Genomic DNA, 24,238 nt, shown 5'->3' with positions numbered 1-24,238 from the left:
CATAATAATAACTAAAATAATTCGGTCAGCAAGGATGACAGCGAAAGACCAAAAGATCACCAAACTCAGCCGCCACCCGAACATATAAGCAAAACACAAGTTTCCAGGATGAAAAGGCCACAGCAAGCGGTTTACATATGCAAGAAGTATTGGGTGATGGCCAAGACAGCAAAATCCATCATTTTTATATTGATTCAACGTCTGCATACGTTAAATCAATGTAAAAAATGATGCTTGAATGGTCTCCACCAACATTTCCTCGTCTTCTTTTAATTTACAGGAAATATAATTTGAAAGATATTGAACAGGGCTTGAAAAGCAATGCTAGTTCAAAATGCAAAAAAAAATCAGAAAATTAGGTAGAAAAGAAAAGCAATTTATAAAGCTTTAGCCCAAAGGCTTCAAACTCAAATTGCTCTAAGGGCCAAATGAATACTAGTAAATTAACCCGGGGGCAGTAATATTTTTTTGCATCGCAAGATGTTAAGCTTGTGTCTCTGGCTTGTTCCGCCATCCACAGGTGGGGGAAAGGTGGGTGAGTTGATACGGAAGGTTAGTTGATTGATACAACCCCCTTCCAGAAAAAAAATATTGCCAGCTAGCGATAATTCAGGTTAAAAAGCCGCAGTGAAAATATAATTCAATGAATTTTCCCAAACGACTATGGTGCATTTTGAAAAAAAATGTTTAGGCCTACTCTGTGAGCAAATTTTTTTTTTTTATCGTTGTCTTGCAAAACCAGAAAACTTTTCAGATAAAATGGGATACCGTTTTAACTTAATCAGAATAGAGGTTTCAAGGTAAGACATTTTTTATTTTCTTGCCTGCATAGGTGAACTTTAAAAATGGACAGTTTGTTATTTTATGCTGAGATGTGGTTTCTCAAAAGGATGTTGAGGACATCTTGGACAGAAAAAAAGTTACGAAATAGGCAAATGCAGAAAGGAGATTAATAACAACAGTTAGAAGGCGCCAGATGCAAATTGTAGGTCATATTCACAGACATGGAGATTTGGAAAAATTAGCACTATTGGAGTATTGGGGATCAAGAATTAGCATTATAGCCTACCAGGGAAAAAGAAGCAGAGGTCCACAAAGATTAACTTATTTAAACAGCTTGAATTAATCAATGGGCCACAAACACAACAGTCAAAATGAACGATTTTATACGAATGGCAAATGACAGAGAAGTTTGGAAAATCATGATCGCCAACGTCCAGTGGCGTAGCAGCTACCTGGCGGTTCTGGCTCTGCGCCAGGGGCGGCAAAATAAGGCTGCACAGTGCACACAGCACGAGAAATGAAGCAGCCTAATGCAAAAATAAACAAAAAGTAAAACCAGAAAATGAGTTACAAAGAGACAGCTAGCACACCTTAAAAAATTTAAGAATAGAACAACAGCTAAAAAGCTCGAGTTGCTTCTTGCGTGATGTTGGATAGCTGTAGCATGTAGCCTACTCCGTCTGTTGTTCAATTTTAGTAACATTTATTACGTCATAAATCTGTTGTTATAATCACCATTCATTTTCTCTATCTCAGCAGTAGTTTCTGTTAGGGTTGCCAGATTGGGCGCTTTTACGCCCAATTGGGCTACTTTTGATTTCTCCAGGCGCCAAAAATTCGCGTTGGGCGCGCTTTTTTGGTTGGCGCCCAATTGGGCTACTTTTTTTACAAATATAATATAACTTTTTATGTAAAAATTGTATCATGTTTAAAATTTTTACCTAATTCATAATTATTTCATTGAGGAGTAGCGTTTTTGGAGGCCCCGGTCAGGCAGGGTTACCAATTTGGTACGTATAAAATGCTAATTTTCAAAAATGTGCATGTTTAGGCTTTAATATCTGGCAATCCTGGCAACTTAAGTGATCCTGGTTTTCATGAAAATGCAGTGGACATCAGTTCAGCTTGTTTTTATTTCTGACAATCACAACGAAAAACAATATGTTTCAAACATAGCAAGGGTCTAGAAAAAGGTAGAAGCAACAAAACACAGACGCTATAACGTGCATGACGCCAAAGCAGGACAATCAGTTATGGCATGGTCGCAACACCTTAATAAAGTTTTTACAAATGTAGAAAGATGAGAAAAGAAAGGCTAGTGAAATTTTTTTTAACAATTTATATGAGTAAAAAAAAGATAGTTTCTACGTTAATCGACCAAGGTGGGTTATCAAAACTGTTGATGGTCTTGACTTGAGGGGAACACTCTTGATGCGTTAGCTCATCACGAAAAGCAATTAAATCATTTTTTGTGTTGCTTGGTGTGGAACCGGTACTTGTTTGTAGTTATTTTAACAAACAGTTGAGTGAATGCATGGTTGCCAATCTGTCTGAAAGATGTGAAGAACTGGAAAAACACTTATAATTTGGGACTGATGATCAAGCGCTCTTGAAGAATTTTGTATAATAGCCTATTTCTTTGCTTGGGCTCCAATTTGGGCTCTATTTTAGAACCCCAAAAAAAATTGGGCTACTTTTGGGCTACTTTTTGCATAAGCTTGGGCTCTTTTTTATATTAACCTCTGGCAACCCTAGTTTCTGTAGTCAGACCTCGTGTGCAGTAAAGCTGAGATACTGGTGTATTTTATTGTTTTAGCGTAGTTAGATGGGAAAGGTAGACATGGTGTTGAGAGTTGGCTGGCACTACAGATTCAGTTGAGACTACCGGTATGTCGTTGGGAAAGACTCTTTCAGTTACTTAAAATACTTTTGGCGGCCAGGGGCTCTTATTGACTTTTGACGCTAGCACAAAAAAAAGTTTTAGCGAGTCTCTCACGTTTGGCCCTATGAGAGGGGGGACATTGTACCCGGGACTGAGGGGGGCCCGGAGAGATGGCTAATCACGAGCTAATTAGTTACGATTTGGTCCCGCAGACCAATAAAACTGTGGAAGGTGAACCAGTCCTGGGCATTTAAACGTTTAATTGTAAACGTTTAAGTCGTTATTATTGTAGACGTTTAAATGACATGCTGTGGTTAAATGTATACAAGTGTTAATTTAGAGTCGAAAATGAAACGTGTCAAAGAGAGTGGAGCTTTTTTAAAAAGAAGAAAGCAAGAGAAGCAGGATTAAAAAAGCACGAGGGAGCTATGCTAAAATTTGTAACCTCTAGCTGGTTCAAATGTTTCTTTAACATTACCAGAGAACGATTCAAATGAAAACCCAGACAATAACGCTGAGCTCCAGAGAGATACTGAAAAGATCAGCTTATCAGCAGAAACGCAAGAAACAGATAAATTATTTTTATTGAAAAAATTGCTTGAACTTGAAACTATTTCAAAATTTGCTGCAATCTACTTAGGGCGGCATTTTCAACGAAAGCCAGGGGCGGCAGCATATGCTCTCACGCCACTGCCAACGTGTGTCAGGCACATAATCATCATCATTATTTTTATAGGTTAGGGATCACTTGATACACGTGTATCAACAGACCTGCGCTATGTATTGATAAAGGGTTTTCTCATGGTGCTTGTTGAATAAGTTGTATTATTTTACATCAATTTTTTCTACTTTCATGCTGCCTGTAGTCATACAGTTTTGCACACATTTTTATTCATTGTTGATAAAATTTACATGATCTATCTCAATGCATAAGTCTTATAAGCCAGTGCATAGCCTAATTATTCCTTTATTGCTTTATGATGTTTTGTTTTTGCTTGTGTGCAAGATGGATAAAGGCGAAAGAAGTGAATAGGCCAGTGTTTCCCAACCTGGGGGTAAATTACCCCCGGGGGGGTAATTTGCTTGTTTTCGGCGGGTAACGAGACCGGAGGTTGTAAACTTTATAAAAGCGAAGGAATGGAACAGTCGTCTTTAATTACAAGGATCTGTGCAAGAAGATGGGAGAAATATACGAAGTATTACTGTACCACACAGAAGTACGATGGCTGTCTCATGGCAAAGGATAACCCGCCTGGTCGAACTTCGTGAGGCTGTCCATGTTTTTCTGATAGAAAAGAAGTCCGACTTGACTGAATACTTCTCTAACCAACAGTGGATTTCCCAGCTGTGCTACCTGGCTGATATCTTTGGTGAATCGAACAAAGGCAATCTTTTAATTCAAGGCAAGAATGTAACTGTGATCGACATCAAAGTAGCCGGAGCAGCATTTATCGCAAAGGTTAAATTGTGGAACAAGCGAGTTGGAAGAAGCACAGTTTTAGACGTTTGACATGTATCTCGGAGGCAATGGACTTGAGTTGACAGCGGCGTTGAAGAAGGACATAGCTGACCACTTAGGCCAGCTAGCCAAGAAGATGGACAACTACTTTCCGAATTTAAACACGGCTAGTTTTCAATGGTGCACTGAGCCCTTCACATGTGATGACAGCCAGGTGGATGATGACGACTTTTCGGCCAAAGAAGAATTTATCACTCTCCGAATGAACAAAGCGTTGAAACTTGATTTCAATGGGAAAGGCTTAGAAACCTTCTGGTTTAGCAGAATCCAGGACGCACCAACATTAGCGACACGGGCATTAAATATCCTGACATCTTTTTCAACATCGTATCGCTGTGAACAAGGATTTTTAACTGTCTTGGGAAGGAAGACAAAGAAGCGCAATCGCCAGGATGTCGAAAGCGACACAAGAATTGTCCTCAGTAGCCTACCACAAAGCCCAGGATCACAAAGCTGGCGCCTGAAGTCCAGGCCTGACCTTCGCATTGAATGTTTACCACGCATTGTTATCTTGTATTCAGTATTGTATTGCATTTTGATTGTCATAGTTAGCCCTTTGAAATACATAGCAATAAACATTTTTGTTTTTGAAAATTGATCGTGGGGGTAATTGGCTCACTTCAGGGTGGAGATTAGGGTAACAGCCAAAAAAAGGTTGGGAACCACTGGAATAGGCAATATGATTGTGATGTACCGGTAACAATATGGGTTTCTCCCACGCTATTAAACGACGCGACAGTAGTGGTTGAACCTTGTGTGAAGTTTGATGGGCATTTTTTTCCTTTTCTCGTATCGTCAAGTCGTATCTATTTTGTAAGTCCTAAGTCGTGCAAGGCCTTGTGCGTTGAAATGGCTTCACCCGTGGTAGGTTTTCTTTGGCTGTCTTGCTCTTCTTTGTTATGAGCTAAGCTAAACGCATCAAGAAATGTTGCCCTCATGACCATCAGGACTCTTGATAACGCACCATGGTCGATTTTCATAGCAAGTGTCTATTTATACAAATTTGAATATATGAGCTCAACTAAAGCTATATGGACTAATATAGCTATAGCCTAGCCCAAATAGGCTATATGTTGTTTCGTATTTTTTGTTAGTAGGCTAATTTTTCTTTATTTCCCTTTTATCTTAAATTTTTCTGAAGGTGTTGCGACCGTGCCAATTTTATTTTAAATTAATTACTTATTTCGATCTCCAGCACGTTTTGACGTTTGCGTTTTTTCGCTTCTACCTGTTTCTAGATCTTCGCTTTGTTGACGTGTAGCCTATTGTTTTCGCTGTGATGGTCAGAAATAAAAACAACTAAACTGAACCAGGCCTACCATATTTTATAGCTTTAATCGATTGATTGTGGGAATCTTCACTTCGAACTGAGAAAGCTTCTTTAATAGAGCTTTTCCCTAGCAGTTTCGCATACTTGTAGAGGCTTTGAACCACTGGCGCAGGCCCGGTCACCAAGGTTTACAGAGGGAAGTTCCCAGATGATGCAAGATAAATTATTCTATTCACTAGGTGCCGTTAAATAGAAAGCATTCCTTAAAATGAGTTTGGCCAACTCAAGCGCACAACCCGAGAGCTGTCCCAATTCTGGATACTTTAAGGTTTAGAGAGTCTGGTAGTAAGCACAAGCATTATCACAAGCAGTTATCTGCTCTTTAGTGTAGTAGCGTTTCAGAGTAGTCTGAGGAACTTCGTCAACCTGGGGTGATAGAAAGATAGATCATAGGCCGAAGAAACTCAAATAAAAAAAAATTAAAGTACTAGCGGTCAGAAATTTTAATAAATGTCGTTTAATAAGTCAGAGGACTAGGAGGGCGTAGCTTAGGCACTTCTCTGCGGAGCAGCTTTTCTCTCTCGGTCGAGTTTTCCAATCCAATTGATAACATTGTGTATCAAGTTATAATGTAGACCTACGCTTAGAATGTAGATTAATGCAAGCTTTACACCACATTGCGCATCATATTTTCAAGACTTGACAAAAGTCTTTTACTATGCAAGTCCTTAACAAGTCTTGAAAAGGTAGTTTAGGCTGTATAGTTGTAAAGGATTTACAACAAAATACGTGGATGGCAATAAACAATGAGCAACACCTTTCAGAGAACCACTTAGATTTTATTAAAAAACACTTTTGCATACTGCAATTAGACAAATCCATAGCGACCTATCGTAAATAAAAAAGACAATTAAAAAAATTGTAAACATTGTAAAGACAAAACGTCAATCAAGACAGTGACGTGTTAGCGGTACAGTGTATAGGCCTATAACAAAATGGCAGGTGGTTAATTAGATTCCGCTAGATGGCCTGCCGCTAGATTAGATGGCCATTAATTAGATGCCGCAAACGCGGAATTGAACACTCGGTAATGATGGGGCGATTTCCTGGTCAGAGGCACCGGGGACGTCCACGTTTGGAAATCTTCAAAAATCTTTCAACATGGACAAACCAAAATTTAGAAAACCTAATTAGAAGTATGGACAATCGATCGTTGTGGAGACTCACGGTAGCCGACGCCTTATTCAGGCATGGCCGATGATGATGATGAGATGGCCTGAACAATGGTTAATAAAGCTTTAAAATCCACATAAAAAGCAATGAAGAAACGATCAAAAAGATACTTTCATAGCATTGGTACAGTAAGGGCGATATTAACATTGTCATCATTGAAGAAGTCGCATTCGATATCTACACTGTTAATACAAAAACACAGAAAAACTGCTGCATGACACACTCAGAAAACAAGCTTAGCAGTATCACAATCAAGCTGTATGGAAGGTTTAACTTTAAGCGATAGGCCTATTTGCTAGTTTTTGCTAAATACCTTTTCAAAGAGGACTAAATTTAAGCTGGAAAAGAATAAATTCTTTTTGAAATGCGGCTCAACGTGTGTTTGCTGTAGGTACGTGCACATATGTCAAATTACTCTTCTATAAAAAGCCTACTACAGTATAACATTTCTTCACATTTACACAACCAGCTCATTTGCCGAGTGGTTTCGCCTTCGGCTCTGGTGCTGGTAGATCTGAGATCGATTCCAGGTCGGGTCAAACCGAAGACTTTAAATATGGTACCGATTGTGTTCTATCCTGCATAGCGCAGAGAGAATGAGTTGGGTAATAATGTGATAACATCGTAAACCTGATATAAATGAAAAATGAGCCCTGTCGCTAAAAGACCTTAGCTGTTGCAGAGCGACAATAAATAAAACCATAACATTATTATTATCACATTTACACAATGGAAAAGACAAAGTCCAATACGATGCAGACTCCATAAAACAGACCAACAAGATGTATTTGCACTTATCACACAAATTCGCATTTTAAGTTAATTGAGCAAAATTTTAACTGTGTTACTTCCATTTTACAAATCATTAGTTTGCTGTAATTTTGCACCTTTTAGCAATAATCACCAAAATAAATTGTTTGGAAACAAAGTTGGCATTGTTTCTGTTGAATTGCTGTACAGTAGCAGTAAACCATCAAGGAATCGGAATGATTCGTTCTTTTTCTCCTGAGGTAAAAATTGTTTTTTCAAGAGAGATTTTACTTTTAGCGCTCAGATGAAATGAGTGTTTTATGTCGTTGAGCGTCACCGAACCACGAGCCTTCGAATGTCTCCGAAGCTTCACGCATTCAGATATCTCTTGAATTATTGTCTGCAAAACATAAGTTTTGATCTAACCCATGAAAGTTTATTGTTGTTTAACCATTTTACGCATGAACATCGATCTGCACGTCTTTATAAATTATTGCTTTTAAGTTGAAACACAATAAATCATTCCAATCATCATCACAGCCGTAAGGGATAGGGGTGCAGGGGGAACAGTCACATCCAGCTATAAAGAAAAATGTCGCAAATTTCGGCAAAATTGTCTAGTTATCTGGGCAAATTGTAAATTGTTGCGTTTTCAAAAGTATATTTGCAAAGATCAACTTTGAGCAAATTTTGTTAGTATCCCCAACATATTTTATTATCCTACATCTATGTTCATCATCATCAGGTTCCTTCCTCTCGTTGAAAATCGGAAGCAATAAAACGCCAAGTATTTTGGTTTTCAGATATTTCAATTGCAGTTTTGTAGTCATACATTACATTACTAATCATTATATTACAGTTACAAATTGGACATATTATGGAAAAAAAAACATTTGAATTTATTCACATATATTCAAGATCATTTTTATAAAGTTTTAAATTTTAAAAATCCATTACACTTTGAACATTTTTTATCAAATATAATGTAGGTTATATTGCTTCAAAAAGCTGTGATAATTTCATTTCTAGGAAATTAAAAATAATGCTTTGACGACCATGCTTGCCATGTTTGCTTAACTTACTGTACGTTATCACATTGCATTTTTATGTTAAGATAATAATTCATGCTTCACTTACATCGACATGAAGTTTGGTGTTGAATTCCATCAACTGATGCAATCGATCAAAGGCTTCATTTGAATATTGGAAGTTGAATGTTGAGTATGGCGATTTTGAATCTTTGAAGATGTTAAAGTCCCCTCTTTTATCACCATGTTTTCGACGTACCCCTGAAAGACCATGTGGTGTTACTTACATTACACTTGTACGCCTACTATTTACTATTTTCAGTGTTTTCAGAGAATAATTCAAAATTATTTCTAATGTTTTTCTTTGCCTTACCAGGAGCTGAGTAGTTTCGAAACTGGATGTTGCAAAGAACGAAATGAATGATGACAGGCGCTCTTTCATTGGTTTCATCTTTAAACACGTAGCATTCTTTCATCCCTTCTTTATCATAGACAGTCCTGTCGATCTTGGGAAACGGAAGATGATGTATCTTTGCCCACTTCTCCGCAAGCAAAATTTCCTTTAAACCACACAATATAAACAAAAGGATTACTATTAGTTTCTGAGTATACTATGCAACTTAATATAAACAAAAAAGCAACTCAAGCAATTAAAAAACATGCTGAAATCGATGGGTCACTGACCAAATCAGAACTAATGCTAGTAAGTTATGTACTGCATGTAAAAGGAGGTGAGCTTGTTTCCACAGAACTTTATAGCTTAAATTGTTCTGCATTTATGTCAATCGGCTTCTTATGAAAGATGTCAAAGATTTTTCAAACAGGTACAAACCTAAGCGTAATCAAAACTACGGTGTTTTTGGTTGATCCTAAAGCAACCACCTGATGATAAGTAAGAGCGTACTTAGCAAGGGTTGCATTACTCACTTAGGGTGGCTCGTTTTTGAACTTTTTTTTTTAATTCTCCCGGGGTAGTGGGGAAATGGTGCCAATTAGTAAGAAAAAACTCATGGAGATTCGTAACAAATTGTCTTCAGCCTCCTCATGGGGCTCAAAAATCAAAAAATTGGGTCAAAAACGCAATTTTTTCCAAAAATATTTTTAGTTTGGGTAGATAAATTATTGTTTAGATATATCTAATTAACCTAAAAAAAAAATTGGAATCTTTTAAACTATTCCTTCAGCTTCCTCACAGCTTCTGAAAATTTCCATTTTGCTGAATTTCCAACAAGCCACCCTATTACTCAGCCTCTGGCACGTTGTATGTAAAGCCTTGGCCCTCTGTTTATGTTCGTCTCAAACATATGGCACAAAGCAACTGTTTGGCACTAATTACTGGTCTAATCATTGGTCTGGTAAGTTCAATGCAAACACAGCAGAAAAATTCCAAAACGAAAATCTCAAAAGTAACATTTCCTACCAGAAACTTTTAATGAGTTAAAGAGAGCATAATAACTGGAACGACTATTATGAATATAAAACAAAATTATACCAGCTTTTATAAAAGCAAGTTACAATCATCTATCTAACAATGGATCCCTCTAGTTCTTCGGCTTGCAAACGCACACGCGCCTAAATTAAGTTATACAAGTTTCCGAGCCTGACTGATTTTGTTTACTTACCTTGAAAGGGGCGCAATTCTCTCTAGGCCTGGCGCTGAAGTCAAACGAAATAATGAGGTCAACCGCCCGTTGAGGCCTCAACATGGCAGGATACGGGGAATTGAAGGTCAGCCCAGAGTCCACCAAGTGAACCCTTTTTTGTTTCACTTCAATAGGTTCGTGTAGTTGCTGAAATTCCCCGTCTGTTTGTAATACACATTTATTTAGTTTAGTAAATGAAAACGAAAATACCAAAGATTAAGCAAATGCATTGCAAATTCAAGGCTGTAACTTTATCGAGGTCAATAAAAATTTGCCTGTTAGAACTTTCAACTTAGAATAGTTGGATCATCACAATGTGTCTAACAACGCAGCCTGCCTACGTACAGTACCTACAGTATCTAATCATGAATTTCGGGTTATAGAAATTAAATGAGACCTTTACCAGTCATCTCATTTAAAAGCTTGGTATGTTCTTCTGTTGGTAAGTTCATAACAACCTGCATTTGTTTTGAAGTTTCGTCAGTCACATACAATTGATTGAAACTACAATAAATAATGCCTATCTGACTGAACAGTGAACATCTCAGCGCACAAAAACATCGCTTTGGTTCTGAATGCCGGCATTCAGACACCAAATTAATGTTTTAAGAGTTTTAACGTTGATTAAAGACGTTTTTGATTTAATTATTTATGTAACTCTTGTAATAACATCTTCTCATCGAAAAAAATGCAAAAATAAACATAGGAATTATTAAAAAATGTAACTATTATTGAAATTGAGGTTAAGCAAATCTATAAAACAGTTAGTACGATTGCTTGTAAAAAAATCTAATTAATTTCAATATAAAGGCACTGTACCGCCATGGGCACGATAATGAAATGGCACACAAACAATTTCAGAAGGTTACCTTCAGCAATGGTGTCCTTGAGTGGGGTAAACGGTGACAGAGGATACGTTTTGTTCAAAGAAACTCCTCTCATGTAGTTTAACACTTTGCCGGCTCTGTACTCGCGCGACTGCGTACCAACAAAAACGAAGATGAAATGAGTTTTGTCTAATGTTTAAAGTACACGTCACTAAAGTATTACAAGGTGACAACAGGTTTAGAAATTTATTATTTTAGTTGAAAAGTCCACCACATGTCTTCATGTTTAGTTTCATCCCCCAAAGGTTTTCTGTTGTATAAATATTTTTCAAAAGTTTTTCAATCTTTTTCAAAGATTTTCAATCAGTTATCATCAGTGAACTACAGTTTCTCCATCTTTTTATTCACCTCCATGATATTTGCTCCAAATACTCCTCCGATGATCGAATTTAAAAATCCTTGTTTACTCTTATTCTTAGCAGGAGCTTTTCGTTTTTCTTGCTTGTTCTCTTGAGGAGTGGAAGTTGCCCAAGACCACAGTGACGCAAACATACTGGGTCGTTTTTCAGTTGCTCTACAATAAGACCACAGACAAATTATCACAAAAGGTTTTGATGTGTTTTCAAAAATTGTCCAAAATTTGGAATTTAGAGCTTAAAATAAAAGTTTTTCACTTTAGAAATCTCATTTACTCTGAGGCTAATCTTTGAAAGGAAAATTTATTCTTTTTATTTACTTTCACTGGAATCCGTGTATTTGTCATATTTCCTTCACTTTTTTTATATTATTTACCTCCGCGGGACATGAGTTTTATCACTACGAGAGATTTGTCTTTTTTGTCACAAAGCTTTCATTCGTTTATTTCTTTTTATTTAAGTAATAAACTAAAAAAATGACAAATAAAAACTAACTTGAAAGTTATTTGCTTGAAATGATTTTATTTTAGTTTTCAACCAGTTGCTGTTGATTTAAATAGCAGGCATTACAATAACAATTCGCAACACTCCACTGTTAATATCGAATATTTATAAAATTTATGAATTTTCTCCTTGCTAAAAGTGATTTTGCAACGTAAATCAGTATTGAAGAGACGTATGTGTTAAATAGAAACCCAACACCAAATGCGTTAACAAAACACACTGAATCGCATGCATCAAAAATAAACAAGAATAGAATAAAAATAAAATTGTTGTTTAATGAGGGTTATGTGAATCATGAAGCAACAACACTTCTATATGAAATTAAAAGCAGAGTAATCAATAAGATACAATTTATTTCAAGAAAAACATTTTTTCCGTCTGGCAGCATCAACAAAGTCAGACTTTGCTAACTTTCATTCGAGCAATTAGCTAAAGGAAAATGAAAAGTTGATCCCAGGAAAAAATATCAAAATAAATGGTGACAAATAGCCGACTGTTGAAACATACTGCCTTTACAATTGTCAACTGGCAATGCGTTGATTGATTGATTGAATCTTTATCCTCGGACTGGGAAAGCTTCTTTGACAGCTTAATCAAGACGGTTTCGCATACTTGTAGAAGCTTTGAACCACTGATGCAGGCCCCGTCACCGAGTTTGACAAAGTAAAGTTTCCTGCTGTTGAAGTGTTGTTGCCGGGAAATTATTCCATTCATTTAGTCGCGCTGAATAGGGAGCAGTCTGAAATGCGTTGCTCAAGCGCACACCTCGAGAGTAGAACCAGCACCGCTTGATCTTGGAAATAGATCTTGCATGTAGAGTACAGTACCGTACTTTGCCACCTCATCTTGAAGCTTCTTTGTTCTCGAAGTCACGCGCTAATCAACTGAGCTATCGAGGCGGACTAATGAGTTGATCAAACAACATGTAAAAGTAGTGGTGAAAAGAAAAATAAGCGAAAAAATGAAAACTTAAGACGTGACGAAAGAAAAATGTTGCAAAATAAAGGACAGCGATTAAGAATAGCCAGATGTAGCTTTCAAGACCAATAAAAATGAGGGCGATACGTTGGAAATGACAGCTGCCATGAAAGCAGCGCCCATGCTGTATAGGCCTACTGCCAATGACTATAGCCAACAGTAGCTTGTTTTAAAGAAATGAAAATATATATACATTTTGCGCACACACAAATCTTTAGATACCACTGCAAACAATTTCCATGGTTTCCGCGCTGATTTATTGCACCATACATGCAATAAAGGAATATGATTCATCAAGTTCAGGCTAACATGCAAGGTTTTGCCACCAAAGTTACCTATTAATGCTGCTGTGTGCAGGACTTGGAGTTCCAAACCACGTTTTTCGTCTTACGGGTAGGGTACTGGGCAATAAGATTTTTGTTGTGAGACAAATAAACAGCAACTAATAAGGTTTTATGTAAACATCGCTTTGATTTGCTCGTGTTTTTACGGTTATAAGAGTTCAACTAAAGAGGGAGGATATCTTGCTGACTATAGGCTATTTGACAAAGTTAAATACATTTTAATCGTATTAGGCTTATTTCTCGTGGTAGAAGGTTTGGATTAGTTCTACAGAAAGACAAGGAAGTAAATATTTTTCTCCATCTTGAAGTATGTCGTTAAGTCTCTCGGCTTGCTCTTGAAGAGCGTCGAATCAACATTTCTTCTAAGATCTGGACGTGCTCTCACTACGTCAGTCAGCCAATGGTATTATCGTTATTGAACAATCGAATCAACCACCTTCGCGCCAATTGATAAATTAGTCAACATTGGTCCATTGTTGAATGTTTTACTCCTCAGATACCAATCCGTATTACGGTCTCGTGGTAGAAATCTTTGAATTGATGATGCAGATCCAAGCATCAAGATTAACAACTTGGGTTTGCACATATAGGTTAGCAGTCGATTGTCAAGCAATGTATATAATTTCTGCTAGAAATTCCTTGTGACTAAGTGTTTTTCAATGTGTTGCGTAACCTAAGATTTTAAATGACTTACGGTGACGGCAAAGACGTATTTTCTTCTACAGCATCTTCGAACAGATCATCATCATCTGATTCCTCATCACTTTCTTCATTTGAATCTTCATCCTTAGACACTCCTTCAGCGATGGTGCTTTCTGAAAAATTAATTATTTACTAAGTTAGTCGATAAAACCTTGGTTAATACCAATCTAATAAAGTTGTTGTTGTATGTCATTTCAACGTAAGACATTTCCCCAACTTATTCGGTAAGTTTTGATTAAGAGGTAAACGAGATTTGATGCAAACGAGTCATGAGATTTCATCTTGTGGTCCACCGCTTTAAATTGCTAGGTTTGAGCCATCATTGTCAAAACATTTAGTGTGACGTATCGTGGCAGTAGTCTGCACCGAAACTAACTTTCTTTGAGCACCTTAGTGTAGCCATTAGCCAGCTTAATCTAGTGCACGCTTAAGCATTGTGAGAATCCACTCACTTTACATTTCACATCGCTCTATGCGTTCTGAAGTTGTTATGCGTTTCATTTTCGTTTCGACCCCATAACTAAACGAAATAACTTCCAAGACAAAGAAATTTTGCGTCAAAAAAATATATATTTCGAAGCAAGCCAGCCCCGCTTAATTACACATTTGGACAAAGCTAAACTAGTCCGAAGAAGTAGCTTTGTTTGGAGTTTTCTTTGGACGCCCTCTTTCATCTAAGCTTACGCTGCAAAAAGTGGCGCATTGTATCAATTTTGAGACAAAATTTTCTTTTCTACGCCTCGCTTGTTCGTTTTTTAGCAAACAATTTTAAGCTATAACTTACCATTACAAATAAACATACATAGACTGAGGTAAAACAAAGTTACATTAAACTACAAAAAATTTAAATTTATTAACATATTGAGCCACATTTGGATGGCACCACTGGCTATCCTCCAAACCTCCATGACTACGTCACTAAAGTCAGCATGTGCTTACTTAATTCTTCCTCCATTTCCTTTCTGATGTCATCACTTTTACGTTCACGTTTGTCGAGTTCTTTGCTTTTTTCCACCAGACGGTTGAACAGAATTGAAAAAGCACTTCCCCAGACTCCCTGGAAAATCGTAAACAAAAGGCTCTGTTTGAAATATTGTCTCATCTTGAACAAATATATGGTCCGCATAGCAGTTAGTCAGTTGTAGGCTATAGTTGTTTAGTGTTATAGAATACTACTGGGACAATCAAGTGAAAGAAAATAAACGCTTGTTTTACTATAATACAAATAGCGAATAAAAATGTATTCAAAGAGAAACTTTTGCTGCCGTGAAGAATTCATCTGACAATGACTGTTTGGCAAGCACGGAAACACACAAGCAGCCTTCTTCCATGTTAGTGAAAGCAGAGATTACTTGTAAGTCATCTATGGTGAAACTCACTCGAAGGTCAGTTAAACTTAAATTTTTTCACTTACCATTAGAAAGTGCAAAGGGGATTCATCAAATTGTTTTGCTAGAACTCCCATAAAAAACTTGCTGCCGAAGTGCTGAGTCTTCATAAAGGTCCCATACTTTGGCATGCCAACTTCGTAAGGGGTAAATTCTACCCAATCTATTTCACAGACAACTATTAAAATTTCGTTTGCTGAACCATGCATTAAACCGCCGTTATATCGGGCTTACAACTCGTCTTAATTTACATGTGTTTAATTTTTTTTTAATGACAAGTCGTAACAAAACAAGGAAATTTTTGATGACATATTTCACATTTAACAACTTGGTGAGATATCGCTTCCACAATCGGACTTGGAATGATTGAAACAAAAACATTTCAAACTTTTAAATTGTTTCGTTTCAGCACAACATTCTTTTCATGCCGGTTTTGTTTGGAAGTTTCTCTGAAAATTTGGTTTAAGTTCTTTTCGTAAAAAAGACAATTGTATTTTGTTATCTAGTCGAAACGAGTATAAAATAAACTACAATTTCCAAACTCTGCAATTTAAATTATGAGTCTCTGAGCAATGTTTTTCACTAGATTATCAGTTTGTACAGCCGATGTGTATCCGTAAAACTGCAGAACAACACTGCTAATGTTGCATGTGTCTCCTGAAGGAGAGTAGCTGTTACTTGATTAACTTTCACTATTTGTTGTAAGATGGCAATTTTAGACTTGATCACTATGGTCAGGCCTTCCACATTCAATGGTAACCCAATTATTACTCGCCCAGACCAGTTATTTGCCATTCAGGGCGCATGCTCTAGGACCGGCTTCACTCTAAACAGGATGGGGTTGCATAGAGCTCTGTGAGGTACAATTGCTGCCTCGATTTGTTGTCATTCGTTTGATTGCAAGAATAGGTCACCAAGAATCACCAATAGGAGATAGTATGTGCAATATTAGTGACAAGCAAAATTAACAAATAAATGAATGGAAACCCTACTTACCATGAAATGTCATGGCCGACGTTTTGGGTCTGACGTGCAAGCAAGTGAGTAATGGCATTGGGGCTTTTCCGTCTTTTATTTTGTGTTGAAAATCTGTTAATTTTGCTTCGTTCATTTTCTGAGAATAAAAATATCAAAACGTTTGTTCAATGTTTGCAAAAAATGTCTGTTTAACCTTCAGATACTAACTTGTTGTTTTATCACATCTTCACCTCATAAAAGCGTTAGGCTTCGTGAACAACAAAACCGCATGGCCAAGCAGGGTTTCTTGAATTCTCAAGAGTACGCTTGAACAATGTAGCGGTTAGCCTATTTCAAGGACAGAATTCCATTTAGCTTTGGCACAAAATTCAGCATGCGAAAACTTTACTTTACCAATCTCGGTAACCAGGTCAGCGTCCGCGGTTTAAATCTCTACAAGAAGGTATGCAAAGCTTCCGGGATGAAGCTTCCGAATATGCTTTCTCAGTCCGAGGATACAGATTTCTAAAGTTAATTAATTTGTTTGCTTTACCCTGACTAAAACCATCTTCAAACAGCTAATAACTTCTTTGAACGGTATTTAGAAAGTTTGCATTGTCTACCTGAGCTCCCAGCAAGGTCTGACCAATAAGCATACCAAAGAAATCGACAAATGTTACAGGTTGACCTGACTTCATCTTCATGCGTAAGCGATGACTGAAAAGAAAATAGCATATATAGATTGATTGTGTAGTAAAAAATTTGAATTAGAAATTAAATTACATTAGAAATTTCATAGTTTTGCATTTTTTCTGAATGATCACTTTCGAGACGAGTGATTTAATGTTCTAATGTTTGGACGGGAAAAACTTATTGATAATAATATAATAAGTTCGTACCGTGATAGATTAGTTGAACATTCCAAAGTAATTAAGGTTAAATTTTATTGCCAACATCATATTATTTTGTACGGTTGCATAGCCGAGTGTTCAGAACCCTGCCTGGGCGTTTGAAAGGTAGCCTGCTCGACACCTTTCAAGATCATGCGGCTGTGTCTTTGATAAGACACTTAAAGCATGCCTGAAGGTGGACACGAAGATTGGCTTCCTTGCCTTCCCGTCCACTTAATCTAAGTCTTCAACTACTGGGCGTAAGCCTGGATACGACAAAACAAACAGAAAAGGCAAATGAAAAAGTCTTTTACTGACCGGTAGTTACCTGTATCTTAGCAAGCATTCTGGTTTTAAAAGCCAAAAGGGGCTGTTTTGAATGTTGTTGCGGATTTCGTTGCAAGCAGCCTCGGTGCCCTTTTGAGGAAAACAGTCATTTGCGTAGAGTGTTGCCAAATACCTAAGAAATAAAATAAGCCATATTTTGTGTTGACAATAGCACTAGAAACACCAGCTGATCATGGAAAGCAATCGTTTGTTCTTAATTACACAACAATAAAACTGTTAAAGAACGTGCAAAATCTATACTCAATTTCATACTTACTGTACAAATAATAGAAACTACGTCAGGGTTTTTCCACCTTTACGCAACAAATACACCTTCTTGAAATACATTTAACGGTTTAATGGATTCTGTTACTATAAAAGTCAAAAAGTTTAGGTTACTGTAGCCTGCATAACAGAATAACTTAATACGATACGTAACACAACAGCTCTCTTGTACTAACTTTGTTTTTCAGGTGCTATTTTAGGGTTGGTGTTCGACATATTTGCATTTTAACTTCAGTTTCAACCAAAACCATACACAAACAAAAGCTATCAGGTGTTGTTGCATTTAATGATTTACTTTCGCTCCTGCACCAACAAACAAGCGTCATGAGAGAAGTACCCTTTCGCTTGGTTGAATTTAGATTAAGCAAAGAAAGTCTTTATATGTCGTTTCTAGAAAAGGCAAGTTTCTTTTAACTGCACTTAGAAGTCTTACCATGACGAGCCAGAAAGGCCAGAAACATATGTACAGCAATCTAAAATCCCAGACTCATGTAGAGCCTTAATCGCTCCTGAGTATCCAGTCATTGCGCGAAATCCTCCGCCGGAACCAAGGACTGCTATTGTAGGAACCTGAATGCATGGAATAATAATTAACAATGTATAACGAAACTATCAAATCAAAAAATAAAAATCCCAAAATGTAGCCTAGATGTTTTTTGGGATTGTAGAAAACGTTTCGAAAACTATACTGTCTCTATCTTCAGCGCTATAGTCAGTGATTCGGTGCAGTGTTTTTATTTTATTGCACTGAAGAGGAAGACAATAGAGTTTTTGAAACGTTTGTTGAACATGAGTGTAGTATCTACACTTTATGCTCTTCATTTTTTGATAAGATTAACCAGGTGTTCCAATCATTTGGCTCCAATGTCTACCGTGTTATTGTACCAACTAAAAACGTAAAAAAGTAATGCCGGTTGCCTTATTCTGAGGACAACGTATTCTAAGGACTACTCCCCATTCAGCGGCACCTAATGGACGGAATAATTCCCCGGCAACATGACTTCAACAATCAGAAACTTCACTCTGACAATCTCGGTGCATGGCCCTGCGTCAAGAGCCTCTACAAGTATGCGAAACTACCAGCAATAACCTATCAAGGCTTTGTCAGTCCGAGGATAAAGATTCAAAACCAAATATTCACACACAATTTGGACAGTTAAGATAAAAAAAAAAATTTATAGATGCAAAAAAAATTGGCCTAGAAAAGTTACAAAGACAAGAATAGGTTACTAAGAAGGGCTTTAATAGAAAATTTCTCATTAGGTAGCCTACTCTAAGTGACTTACTTCACGTAATACTCTCGGTGCCACGGTGTCTCTTCCTTCCATCAATCTTCTCATTGCTGCGTGAACAATCCTTTTCCTTGAGGATCGGAAAGCTTTCTCTTCATCACAAAGAGCTAAACTAGATCTTAGGTCCGCATCACACCTGATCATGAAAACACAAAAAAAAGCAATTAAAGCATTTACCTGTTGCCCACACCCAACGAGTTCCCACACCACACTTAGATACCAAATAATGGAACTCACTTTACTTCTTTATAGAACTCAACGTCTATTTGGGAAGTCTGAAAAAGAAAGCAATTTTTCATAAATGTCAAATCATAATAACTCAAGGGTGCAAAGACTCTACCGACTTTCCAGAATATGTTCCTGCACAATTGTAATTTAAGATAAGTACGGCAATACAACGCTATAGAAAGCAAATCGTCTATGCATAATGCCAGACGCCTGTAAAAAGTAATGGCTTAATCTAATATAGCTATTACAATAAAATCATAGCAAACAATATAATGATAATGAATAAATACAATTCAACAAGATAATATCAAAACGTTATATTTCTTTCTTTTTTTCTGTAAAGTCATGTAGCCTAGCTTAAAATTATACTGTAAAATCACCTCTTAATCATGAAAAAGTTTTCTGTCACATTATCATAGGTACTACGTCACACAAATGCTGGCCTAACAAAGTAGCATTGATTTACTTCATGAAAACTGAAAGTCTTGCAAATGGTGGTTTCGAGAGGCAACGAAGATACCTCGAACTCTACTGTTCCATACGTTTCATCTACGGCATAATTTGAATCCATAAGACAAATCTGTAAAATAAACAAAAGAAAAAAAACTAAAATAAAAAATACTAAGTAAAAATATTAAAAACTATAAACTTTAGGTTTTGAATACGAAAGTTCAAGTGGCAAAGTACAAAACAACATAAGGTTCAAACAAAGAAGAAGAAGAAGTAATTAAATGAAAAGATATAACCTTCTAAGTATGACAGTTGTAAATTGACAAACAAACTTACAAAACCATAGCGAAGTGCAGCATACACTACAACTTACGCTAAACTATACACTATATTTATATTGTTCAAAACGTTTGCGATTACTTCGACAACAGTAAGTGTCTTTTAAATTATAATTTTGTGTTTGATAATAAAGCCAGATATCACTAGAGATCGCCATATACTACTTAATCACTGTAATAGTTTTGTTGTTTTTCAGAAACATTTCGATTGAGGGCTTTGTAAGCAGCTTTCTGTTGCATCAATGAGGTGTAAAACTACTAATCGTACCGAAAAATATATTGTTGAAATTCCTAACTTAATTTCAGTTCAGATTTCATTTCTTAAACAGTGGTTAAAGCGCCCACATTACGCTCCGAAGGACGATAGTTCGATACCGCTCCTGAGCATATGGCAAGACACTTCATGGCAGACTAAAATAAAAGATTGACTCATTTATAGTCTGTTGCTGCTTTCAACTGTTTGTTTGCTGACTCTTTAATTGCAATATACCGTGTGTTTCTGCAATTTAGCGTGTTGTACATAAAATATAGGGTTTGTTTGTCAATTAATTTCAACCAATGTTCATTGCTCAGGCAATGAACTAGACAAACCTCGGCTATAATTTTAACTCCTTCATCTGGAGGTAATAGATACGTCAACTCTTCATTCCACTCTGGGTTGGAAGTATTGTCAATGTGTCTTGTTGCTTTTTTGCCATCCGGAGCGCTTCGGATATGCACAATCACATACGGATCCGGTGTGTCCACTAAAACAGAACTCAGAATTATTAGTCGTCTAAACATCTCGCCAACTTGAAAAATTTATGATGTCGCCATCTTCACATTTAGCGAAACTTTGAGGCCAATAGAGTTCAAGGAATACAGAGTAACAAGACTTCGGTATTTGTGAACTTTAAACTTTAAAATTCATAAAGTGTTGGAAAGAAAGATTGTTGTTTGTTTTTCATTCCTGGTAGTGGTAGAGAGGAAAAATGCTATCAATTACAGACACCTTACTGCAAAAGTAATGTTTTAATCATCACCAACAAAAAGGTCGACCAAAAAAATACACATAAAGGTTATATAAGATATCGAAACACTTCTATAATGTTATTTAACAATTAGTATACGTTCATTGAATATAAAAAACAAAATACTTCATAAAAAATCTTACACATGTCCTTGAAACGTCCTTTTGAAATATCCCGCCCACGTAGTACCCGCACTTTCAGCAGGTGACAAGGAGCATGCTTGACCTAAAGTGTTGGAAACATTATTATAGAAAATATTGTTTTTACATGTTATCGCTTAACAGCTAGCTATGTAAGACAAAATAAATTAAATTACCTATATCACATTAAAAAAAGTTTTGGAGTTCAAAAAATGCCCATGTTTCAAAAAGAAAACATGCTCCAATCAATCCCCATCTCTCCAAAGTTACGCTAGCGAAGATGTTTTGTGTCCAAGAAAGAAAAAGTAATTTTAATTGACCCATTGTCTGTTAATGACAAGTTTTTGACAATTCAAAGTTTTTGCAAGTTGCTTTCCTGGGTTATTGGGAGCTGTTTATTGCTGGTACCTCTAAAACACATTTTAGCTACTAAATAGGAAGGTCAGATTGGTATACTTTCATCTTACACATTGTGATAATGTAACGATCCACTATCATAAAATTAAAGAAGTTTACTTTTCTTTAAGTAATGGAACAAATTGACTCTTGCATTATTTTCCAAAAATTACGTAGTTTTCCACCCAACCTGCTCCCGATAAAAGTAGAAAAAATTTAACAGACGCGAATAGTTTGTAGTCGGCTTTTGGACAGTAAACACTAAATAAATGTTGTATTTTTTATGCAACAATTTGGACCAACTCAAAAATGTGCTAATTTGTAGTTGTTTGTACAACTTAGACTGTTTGGATGGCCAAACTAGCCAGAGTTTTATCTAAAATTTAAGATATTGTAGTATAATTTAATTAAACATCAAACGGCCAATAGACCTAAAAAGCACATTTTTCACAAGGACGATATCGCACTCTACACTACAGTCTACTCTACACTATTGAACGTAAAACCATTGACATTTCAAATTATTTAAAAACTTGTTGCTTTTACAGTAAAAACATACTTCGAAGAACTGAAAAGGATCCGTTTTTTCGCCTCGTGCTGCAAAAAAAAACAACGTAAATATAAGGTTAGCTTGCAGTTAATGGGACGGCATAAGAAAACGATGATTGACGTTAGAGAAGTTGTTCCACTCTCCAATGAATGAATGATTGAATGAATGAATGGACGTTTTGGATAATTTAGGGAAACTTGAACTGAACTAGTGACAGAAACGTTTCTTCATCGTAAAATGACGTCATGGTGTTGCCGGGGAGTCTCACAATTGAGTAACGTGCTTTACATCCAATGGTCTTAGTTTGTTTTTATTAATTCAACATTTGCAGAAACAGAAACTGACTTTGTGGTTGGGACAATTGAAACAGCTAAGAAATAAAGGTATTTCGAAAGTTTTGCTGAATATTTATATAACAAATTGTCATTGGTTAAATATGCAACACTGCCAATTTTTTGTTCTCAGAAACCAGCACACATGACAACCTAGTTTTCACATTCCATTGAGGAAACGAAGTTTATATTACACTTTCGGGCTATTGCAAACTGACACCAGTCATCGTATGTGAAACTCCATATGATGTAAAGGTTGCGCAACTTTGGCACATGTGTGTTGCTATTCGCAATGAGTGATAGTGTTAGTAAAAACATTTGGTGGCTTCTGGTAGCTACTAAGAAATGTGACGATAAAAAACATTGATTTGTTTTTTAAAAAACTTTTAAAAAGATTACTCAGCCATTCTCAAATATTTGAGTTGGAGATTCAAGTTCACATAAGCATACATAAAAACGAGAAAATGCTTGTTTGTACTACAGTAGGACTATATAAGATTGATACTGTAATGCTATGATATACTTTGCTCAACAAATCAGTCTCTGCACATATTTTTTAAAAATATTTTTCTGGTTTTGGTAGTTCAGAGATATAGTTTAAAATTAAAAAAAAACTTACAGATCTTAAAGTCAAAGTGAAGGGAATACGTTGAATTGTCCTGGAGTTGCCGTTTCAACAGTAGCTTTGACATTTTTTTTTAAATTTTTCTCGGAACCAACACTTTAATTGTTTGACAGTAAACGCATAAAATACCAAGACTCACAGTGAAAAGGTAATGTTACAACAATGTTTGAACAGCAATTTCTGCAAAAAGATAACGATTTATTTCTCTTTAACTTTGCTTTATCAGGAAAAGATACTTTCAAACACACCAGCAGGCCTGGAACGTTTCTAAATATATTGCTATCAAAATTATACAAAGTCAAGAAGTAGAATAAAGAATATTTTTTCTTGTCAAACTAAATTTACGTACGCCTCAAAATTTTCAGAATATTCACACAATATCTTATAACTTTATTGAAATTCACCCTTAAATTTATCTTCTCTTGACATTTTTGCATACAAGCTAATGAACGTTGAGCCCTGTCGTATATTTTCACGTTAATGATGAAAAATATGATCTAGACACCTCAATGCAAGGTTTCTTCAACCATAGGCTATACAATCAAATGTGCACCACGCCTTGCAAATAGGCCGTGAATGGTTGCATCTACAATTACTTTTAGCCACACGTGCAGTTAGTTTGGTTTATTAGATTGCCACAAACAAAATGTCAACACTTGCTCAATGTAATGGTGAGTCACGATTGCAAAAACTTGTTGTGCAAATAAAGGTTAATAAATAAATGGCTATTTTGTGTTGTTTCAATATGTGCTCACTGCTTACTGAAACTTGTTTAGGTCATAGTCATTTTTGCAGATAGCTGTTTTAAGCGATTTTGAGTCTCAGAAAATAAAGCTGAGAAACCTTGGTGGATAAACTCAGGACTCTGTGAAAGAAGAACCAAGTAACGACAACGGTTCAACTTGCGAGAAGTGCGCTCAAACAATGCTCTTCAAGGCAGCTCTCCATATTTTAAAAACAGAGAATAAGATTTCATTGCAACTCAGATCATACAGCCTTCTCGCGGCACACGTAATGTCTCACAGTATGGTTCAGCACTCAAGACTCTAAAAGTCTAAAAGTTGTTATTGCCTATTTACATTCAGTAAACAAAGTGTCAGTTCAAACCTAACGCTTTAAACTCTGTTTTGAGAATAAAAACAACAATTTAA

General features: G+C 36.3%; 1 protein-coding gene across 1 annotated transcript; it reads right to left on the bottom strand.

The window, feature by feature from the left end:
* Positions 1–6,278: 6,278 nt before the first annotated feature.
* LOC145773760 (cytosolic phospholipase A2-like) lies at positions 6,279–23,170 on the bottom strand. The gene is made up of 21 exons (XM_082584893.1): positions 23,082–23,170; positions 22,140–22,177; positions 21,188–21,269; positions 20,626–20,780; positions 19,713–19,826; positions 19,256–19,293; positions 19,013–19,154; positions 18,160–18,296; positions 17,443–17,574; positions 16,848–16,941; positions 16,264–16,381; positions 15,294–15,430; positions 14,819–14,936; positions 13,872–13,992; positions 13,169–13,234; positions 11,344–11,509; positions 10,978–11,086; positions 10,088–10,269; positions 8,839–9,025; positions 8,575–8,726; positions 6,279–7,837 (listed from the first exon to the last, which is right to left on the bottom strand). Exons 1-21 carry the CDS (start codon positions 23,152–23,154, stop codon positions 7,661–7,663), a joined length of 2,538 nt encoding a protein of 845 aa, XP_082441019.1. The 5' UTR covers positions 23,155–23,170; the 3' UTR covers positions 6,279–7,660.
* Between the last annotated feature and the right edge of the window lie 1,068 nt (positions 23,171–24,238).

The sequence above is a fragment of the Aplidium turbinatum genome, chromosome 7 (assembly GCF_918807975.1).
Source record: "Aplidium turbinatum chromosome 7, kaAplTurb1.1, whole genome shotgun sequence".
Taxonomy (NCBI): domain Eukaryota; kingdom Metazoa; phylum Chordata; class Ascidiacea; order Aplousobranchia; family Polyclinidae; genus Aplidium; species Aplidium turbinatum.
This window is presented reverse-complemented; position numbering and strand designations above follow the sequence as displayed.

Coding starts and splice junctions, on each gene's coding strand:
- LOC145773760 (XM_082584893.1), bottom strand. CDS start 23,154: ATGTCAAAGCTACTGTTGAAACGGCAACTCCAGGACAATTCAACGTAT. Junction 19,155..19,255: donor GAGTTCTATAAAGAAGTAAA/GTGAGTTCCATT, acceptor TTTCATGATCAG/GTGTGATGCGGACCTAAGAT. Junction 17,575..18,159: donor GGCCTTTCTGGCTCGTCATG/GTAAGACTTCTA, acceptor TTTATTTCTTAG/GTATTTGGCAACACTCTACG.